At 33.1% G+C, this 8720-nt stretch overlaps 1 protein-coding gene across 5 annotated transcripts in view; it reads right to left on the bottom strand.

Moving 5' to 3' along the window:
- The window catches only part of FXR1 (FMR1 autosomal homolog 1), an 816075-nt gene that overhangs the window by 755542 nt on the left and 51813 nt on the right, over nt 1–8720 (bottom strand). For 2 of the 5 annotated variants that reach the window (XM_086674796.1, XM_086674798.1), the window contains 4 exons: nt 6996–7199; nt 5032–5232; nt 4226–4306; nt 633–724 (listed from right to left, as the gene is read on the bottom strand). In XM_086674796.1, the coding sequence (XP_086530922.1) occupies nt 633–724; nt 4226–4306; nt 5032–5232; nt 6996–7199 (578 nt within the window). The remainder of the gene's footprint in view (nt 1–632; nt 725–4225; nt 4307–5031; nt 5233–6995; nt 7200–8720) is intronic. The other 3 variants (XM_086674797.1, XM_086674799.1, XM_086674800.1) reach the window with 2 other exon arrangements.

Raw genomic sequence — 8720 nt, 5'->3', positions numbered from 1 at the left:
TAAAATGTTCTTAAAAGTTTCAAAGCATATACCAATGTATTCCACCTCTACTGGTCTTTCAACTCTATCTCTAGTACCTAGCAGTCCTTAACAACAGGAAGAATCTGGACTTGTTTACTGAAAACTTGAACCTAATTTAATTTTAACCACTGGAAAGCTCACCATGTAAAAGATATAAGGTTAATACCCTAAGCAAATAATGCCTATTTTACTCACCTTTACATTTCACATCTGTTAAAGCATTTAAAAGACTTGACACTTAAAGAGGTCTATAGCTATCACTGAGAAGAGATATATATAGCCTACTGCTCCCCAAATTAAGCCAATAGTCTCTGTCCAATATCTTTGGATAGACTGAATTTTACAAATGCTATTTGGAATTCTAAATGAAAACTATTCCAGGCTCAAGCATGCATATCTTCAGTTACCTGGGGCCAAGAACAAAACAAAGAGTAGTCTTTAAAATATTATTTGTCTAGTTGGGGAAACAAGTGATCATACAATAAGATAAGAAGTAAACATAAAGCTAAACCATACCAAAAAAAATAATAAAAAAATAATAAAAAAAAAAAAAAAAAAAAAACAGAAACGAAAACCAAACCAACAAAACCTACAGGTTAAATTCTCCTTACCATTTCTTTCTTGTTTTTAGCCAAAGTTTCCCTTGGGATGTTTCTTTGTCTGCTCTGAGACTCAGCTCTAGAAATATAATCTGCAACTGTGACTGTTGAAGATGAGAAAAAAATTACAGGTGTTGAAAAAATATTTCTAAAGTTTATTTATGGATAAAGAGTAATTTTACTTTTAAAATAAACTGACGGTGGGTAACCCAATTTCAAAATTTTAAGCTGGGTACCACCTCCAACCAAAAACAAAGCTTGAAAAATGTGCCTGTGATTTAGTGCTGACAATAGAAAATTCCAAGCTGGAGATCAAGGAAGCCTAGATTTAAGTCAGCTTTCTTAAGAATCCAGCCATTGCTTCTGGTTTACTCCACGGTTGGGATAAAGTTTGATATAGAAATCCACAACCAAGAATAGGAAATGCAGCATTCTCAGCCCAGTGTTTGCAATTCTCAGTGGGGAAAAAATGGGGCACATTTGGTGCAAATCACAGTGTGCTATACTTCACCAGAGATATAAAAGATGTACTCATATATTAGTTGTTTTTGTTTTTGTTTTTTTTTTAAGTACAAGATATCCAAGTGTGGTATTTTACAGTCCTTCTTTTAACATTTCACACTAGAAACCATTGTGAGTGATCTAAAATAAAAAACTACAAGCAAACTAAAGATGGCAGACCATCACCCTAAAAACGTGGACATTAATTCTGGTGGGCCATTAATTCTGTAACAATCCCTTCCCTGCTTCAATAATCTTTCAAGGGACTAACTGAAGTGTTATGTGTGTTTTGCAAGGAAGTGGATGGCAATAGTGACATAAGAAAAAGACTAACACAAGCTAACACCCTTCTGCCAACCCAAGTGGAAAAAAATGATCTCTGTTCTACAGGTACTCTGGCCTCACTTTACACCTCAATCCTTTCTCTTTAGGACTTTATAGCTTAGAATTTACTGATTTGAAGAAATGTCAAAATGATTGCTCTCTTTCAAAGAATTATTTTCTCCCAGAAACTGGTGAAGAAAATCTCTGATTATGTGAAATACAAGGTATTTTAAATTACAGGATGAGAGCAGGTTTATGTAAAGAATGAAAACTTCAAGTAAATTTTAAATTATTTATTTAAAGTCACTAGGGGAGAAATGGTCAGTCCATTAGTTTCAAATTATATGAAAATAAATCATTTTGATAAAATAAGAAAGCTGGATGGTATTTACAAATCACTTTTTTGTGATCACAAATTAACATAATCCTTTTATAAGATCCAAGAACGTTCTGAAACTACTAATCTTTTTAAATCTCAAAAAAACACTTAATTCAGAATGCAAATCATTTATTAGAAACAGCACTAAATAAAAGATGTTTCCTGTCTAAAACTGCCTCTTGTCTTCCAAATTGTAAGAAACTCACTGTGCTCATTTTGAAGCTTTTAAAATCATTTAAATCCACTGTTAATTTATAAAAACATTTAGTAATAGTTTCCACAATTAAGAAGAGGAATACTATCAAGTCCATTTCATTATTATGTACACATATATGGTGGCAAAAACATTCTAGAAATGATTCTAGTTTGTGTAACACCTTCATGAATTCATTCTGTTTCCATAGTTCAACCCTTAGTGACACCCGGAAGAACTCAGCTACTTGGAAACCCTTCTGCATAGACAGACATATTGCTAACTTTGAGTATGTGACAATTGTTAGAACCCTTCATCCACTATGCACACACACAGAATAATATACTTTTTTGATATGGGTATCAACATTAGAGGCACATAGCTGGAAAGGTAAAAACTTACCAGTGCCCCTCCCCCATAAAGGGAGGTACAACTAAAAACAAACTCAATTGACTCAAAACCTGTTTATAGCTAGTCCTTACAATACTAGCCACTTAAAAGGTCAATGAAGATTAATAATTAGAAAAAAAGATAAGCAATTTGTGCAGCATAATTTGGACTGTAGAATTTCCTAAGTGGTCTAAGTAAACCAACTTGACACAAGTGTTATAATCACATTCTTATTAGTAAGGAATATTCACTGCTTAATTTATACTAAAAACAAGAAATCTTGAGCAAATGAGAATAAATTAAATTATATAAGGGAATGTTGACATTTTAGGAGGCTACTTTCCTAGAAGCACTGCCAGGGGCAAGGAGAAAATGATGTGCCTGTTCCATTAATCCTATCTTGGGGGGCTGGAGAGGGGGCTTTTAACAGGTTTTTAGGGGGAGGCGGCGGAAAGGCAGGCTAGGGAAAAAGAATTTCTAGGAAAAGTGGCAATCCAAAGAACAGAGTAAAATAGGAATAAATGCACTATAGAACACAAGCCATATTACTGGACACCCCAAACTACTCAATTTTCAATTAATATCATACAGAAAAATCTGCCTCTTCTTTAACACCACTATGTTTTTGATGTCCACTGACTTAATAAACCACCATCTAGTTAAAAAATTATGTTATATGTTAAACCCACAATGTAGCTTGAATTTTCTTATTTATAAACTATGGCCAGAAAGTACTGTATTCACCACTGTGCCAACTTTAAAGAACCAAATAAATATGATCGCTTGATCTAAAGAATATTTCTAACACTACAGAGAGAAGAAGAGAAAGGAAAACAATAAAAAAAACTTGGTGGAAACTTTCTATTTTTGACAATATTAAATTCCTTTTAAATTTACAACTACCTTTAAAACACGGACTTTTCTTCAAGAATGGAACTAACACCTTTAAAACCAGTTTTCCCAAATGTCTCTGCAACCACTAAACCTAAAATATTAAAGATACTTGAATTTACATTCTGTATTTGGGGAATACACACCCAAAAATTTGCTTTTGTAAAGAATGCAGAAAATGATTAGTTCAAAAGGGGTTTATTTTTGGTGCACACATTTTCTTCATTGTGAATATACACGTGATTCTCTGTACACAGGAAACGGAATTATGTTCAAAATAATATAGACACAGCAAACAAGTTTCTTTGAAGTTACTAAAAATTATGTCTACTTAAATTAACATTCTAAAACTAAGTAAGTACTATTAATTTGAATAGTTAGTAGGTGTAAGGGAAAAGGCATCACACTACAGTAAACAAAACATAACATGCATTCCTCTTATTAGAAAAAAGACACTTTCAAGTATTTTTCTCATTTATGCTTTTTTTTTAACTGTGGGTATTTACAATTCCCACAAAAATGAGGTGCTGAATCCAGATATAGTGAGCAGCACCATGCAAAAGTTGCCCAGTTTTGCCAATCAACCTCAACCACAATCTACAACATAGTCCCTGGGATGGCAGGCCCCAATTCAAGTATGAAGAATCTGCCAAGTGGACAAAATAATGGTCTTCTCAATAGTATTTCCATGTAAAAAAATTAAAACACAACATTAGTTCAATTAGACAGGTTACTAAACATTTACGAAGTGAAGGAAGAATGCATTTTAGTAGTCTTATTAGTTGAGAAAACAATTTATGTAATGCACATCTTGAATGTATATGCACACATGTGTACATGTAAGTATAATATATTTAGAAAGCAGACACATGACATTTTTTTCATGCTTGTGACCTGGTGTTGTCAACAGGTCCACTCAAAAGTTACCTGGCTGTCTATCTTCTGCCTGACCCCTGAAACGACGCCTGCGGCTACGATTGCGTCGCTGGGGTTTTTTTTCACTATCATCTGTAATTGCAAAGTTTACCATGAACTATTCTGACAAAAACAAAAAACAAAATAAAAAAAAACTTCTTTCCTTCAAAGATTTAAGAAAAGCGAGAGAGAACCTTTTAATTAAACAGGGAAGATAAAACAACATACATTACTGACAGGAAAATAATTTTGTAGTTTTAGCCATTTCAAATAGATTAAAAATGGAATTACCATCTGGAAAGTAAGAGGGTTTTAACTCTTAATTGAACAAACTGAAAGACTTAATTTAAATTACCATGATTCAGGAATAAAGTCTTCCTTTCCAATACAATTTAGTTTTTAGCAAAGTTAATAACATTTTAGCCCTTTGAAAGTTAATGCCTACTCAATATACATACCTTCACTAATGTCATCATAATAATTTCTAAAGAAGCAAGCTGAAAGCCCAATTTTGGTTTATGAACAGTAAGAGTATTAAGTGCCTTGCAGTTTGAATATTTATATTGATTTAATGGCATCAAAGGGCACTTTTAATAAACACTTTCAAGTTTCAAATAATTTGGTTATATAAATCTGAAAACCAGACATTTCAAACAGATACAAAGCTATCTACCTTGTTTGAATTGAAGTAAACACTAAGAAAACTTCAGTATGTGAATTGCATTAAGTTTGGGTTTTGTTTTGTTTTTGTCTTTTGAAAAAAGCATCATACATTAACAATAGACAATAATATATCTTTTCCCTAAGTGCTTACATACCTAGCCCATTTTCGTTAACTGAAGCTGTATCAGATTCAGTCATCCCATCCATCAGAACAGCATCTTCATCAGTCCTTCGTCTACGAGACCGCCTACGACGGTTAGTACTGTGATGAGATTCGCTGGCATCAGTGTCTGCAGTCTGATCAGATTCTGTATTATCAAGTAAGCTGTATGGATTGCTGTCTGGATCTTTGAGCACTATATGCATGTCAGAGGCAAGAAATATTCGTTTAAGAGAGCTGCAGTCATTAGAAATGCTTTGATCTATATTGAACTACATCTACAATTCTCCCCCTATATTCCATATTCAAAAAAAATGTTTCCTGTATGACTATTTCTCCTGGAAAGTAATATGAAGAACTTTAAATGGCAATGAAAAATTAAAGCAGAAGATGAGCAAACACCCTCACCTTCCTACCACTTCTCTTTGACTTGTTTTGAACATGTATTAGAAAACAGTATATTATTACTTGCTATTTTTGACATTCACATCCTTAGCTAGTCCTACCCAGAAGCTAGAGAAATGAAAAGTGGAGAGACATAAATACACAATTTTGTCCCCTTTACCAAGTTCAAGGTGTCAGCTGCTTCTTTGTGCTAATGTTAATGTGCTATACCCAAGTAAATCACAACACCTGCATTCCATGGCATAATAGAAATGTTACTAAACTGAAGCAATCAATACAAGTCTATACAAAAAAAAATCAAACTAAGAAGGTTCAAATTCTAACTGGTTATTGGAAAATATAAAGTTGACTAGTACTCCCATCTCCAGAAACAAAGAATGAAGGTGGGGTAAAGTAGGGTGAGGGTGAGAAAGGGAAAGTTTTAAGATATAATCATAAGGAAAAAAATACCCATCTTACCTATGTGCATTTATTGCCTCCACCAATCAAATTATAGAAGAAATTCACCTAATCACGATTTTTCCTTTCTAAGTTTCCGTAACAGCTAGCAAGCTAGCATCTTTGCAAAAGACACTAAGTTTATCCATTAATCATAAGCACTAGGTAAAGTACATTTATTGTGCAATTCAGCATACTACAATTTTACAAACCTTGGTAATAGTAAGCAATGTAGTAAAATATAAAAGTATTTCCCTAAAAGCCTGTAAAATAAACTTAGGGCTCAAAGAAGATCACTGGAACCAGAGTACCTTTTAAAAATTGTGTGATTTGTTCCAGTTTTTTGTAGTTTGTAAGCAAGACTGGTATATAATTATATATACGTATGTTCTGTAACATTTAAAATACCATATAAACTTTCACGAGGTATATATATACATTAAGAAAACATGGTTTTCTTAAAGTGGTATACAATAAAGATACGTTAAGGCTGTATCTATGACATAATCTAGTTCACACATCTCTAATGATTCTGTCCCCCAGCCCATTAAACTAAGCAAAAACATTCTCACAACTCCTACCAAAAAAAAAAAAAAAAAGGGAAGGAAGAAAAAGACAAAGTTGCTCATGCATCTCAGTTCTCAGTCTTCTATATAGCTCAATTCCTCAAACAACACAAAAATTTTTAAATTTCACAATTCTTCCCTGTTCCCAAAATCGTACATAGTACAGCAAAAGTTCTCAGTTGATTTTCAACATTAAGAATATTTAGTATTACATAACTTAGATCTCTCTTTGCATTAGAATTTTCTGGGTCTGGCAAACAGAAATATAGAACCCAAAAATTCTAGCGGGAAAAAAAAAACATTCTAATTAATTATGTAAGCCCCCCAAAACTAGAGAAATCTTTGACCACTGAAACAGAATCAGCCAACCAAAATTTCTGACTGGAAAATTCTAGCTAAACCTTCACTGAGAAACACTCTCCAAGGTTTCTCCTTATCATATGCTCCACTACCTTCCTCAGCGAGAAGACACTTGGGGAATGAATTAACTTGTACAAGGTTATATACTGTTTACAAAATAAGGATGCTGACATAGTATATAAAAGACTACCAGAACTGATGGAGGATTTGCCACCACGTGGTCCACCACGACCTCGACCCCCTGAAACACTTCTCCCTCTTCCTCCTGGGCGTCTCCTACTGTCACGCTGATGTCGGCTCTCTCGATCATCTTCTCCTGCCAATGACCAATCACTCAGCTCGTCTTTACGCTCAGATTCTGTTTCAGAGGGGTTAGACAGCTCAGAGTTTGTACCTTGGGAAAGAGAACATAAGCCAATTAGATTCTTGATTTTTTTAAAACAGGGAAAATAAGGAGTGAAACTTTCCAAAATTATTTCCTACAAATTATTTTAATCACCCTATTAATCACCCTATTAATTGGCTGATTCAAAGGAAGCTAAATTAAAATTAATGTGAAATTTACTAAGTAATAATCAAATATAATATACTAATAATATAGGATCTACTAGTGGGAGATTAAAAATTGGTTTAGATATACTATAACTTGGTAATTATACTTAGCAGAGATTTGTTTCCATGAATACAGAAAATAAATATTAAAACAAGCAAAAAAAAAAAAAAAACAACAAACTGGTTTAGATGTGCAGAAATACAGCCAATATAGTATTACAGCAAAGACACAAAACATTACAGAGATAATGCAAATGCAGTTAGTATCTGGAAATAGTCAAAAAAAAAAAAAAAACAAAACAACTTGCCCACTTTTAGGTTTTAGTATAATGAAATAACCACTATTATATTTTAAAGCAAATTTAATCATATTCAGAAAAACGAATAGTTTAATTGTACAGTGTATTCTACCATTATTTTATTGATTCTAGGAAGCACACTATTTCACACTTTAACATCTCTGAAATCACAGTGTTTCTCATAATTGATAGTGTCTTATAAATTGTGAGTGTATCTTTAGTGGTTGTACATAAAACAATTACATTTTACGAACAGTGGCTTAAATTAGAATACACTATTTGAAATTACAGAATAAATTTTAAGAATGTTACTGAGAAGAGGACTTTAACCTGACAGAAAAATTTATCATGACTCTAAGAGTTTACAGACCATTTCTAAGGTTCCAGTGACCTATTTTAATAGTGATCTTTTAAAAATTTAAACATTGCAAAGATTCTATAAAAGCCTGCAATATCATTATTATATCACAATTATGTGTTAGATTTAGATGACTCAATCACTACAATACTCATTTCCACTTCTATTCTTTGTTAATTCTGGGATGCCACTTCCATCCCTCCCTTTTATATCAAATATCCAAATAGATCTCTCCTTGAGAGCCCAGTTCAATTTGTAGTTTCAGACCAATTTAACTGAAAAGACTCCTCCCCTCCTCTTATTTCCTTAAAAGTAACATGTATCTATCATGCAATGCTGTCATGTGTAGTTTTCTATTTTTTTCCCTTTGGATTTACATCTCCCTTGGCCTATGGTAGAGCTTTCTTCTACCTCTAAATGCCCCCCCACACCTAACAATGTGCACAACAATTCTCTGTTAAAGCAATCTGCTGCATGACTTTGATATTCATTTGCTCATCTCCCAAATAAAAGTGATTCCATGATAAACCACAAGTTCCCTAGAGTTAAACCCCAGTCATTTGATGATGGAAGTAAAACGTAAGTATTCTTCAGATGCACAACAGTAAGGCACCCACGATAAAACTTAACAAATGAAGAGGCCTAACAATTTCCTTTCTCCTTTAAAGAAAATTCTTCAACATTCATCTTTTTTTCTCCACTTGAC

The sequence above is a fragment of the Puma concolor genome, chromosome C2, assembly GCF_028749965.1.
Source record: "Puma concolor isolate L17-30 chromosome C2, mPumCon1.1.hap2, whole genome shotgun sequence".
In the NCBI taxonomy this organism is placed as follows: Eukaryota; Metazoa; Chordata; class Mammalia; order Carnivora; family Felidae; genus Puma; species Puma concolor.
This window is presented reverse-complemented; position numbering and strand designations above follow the sequence as displayed.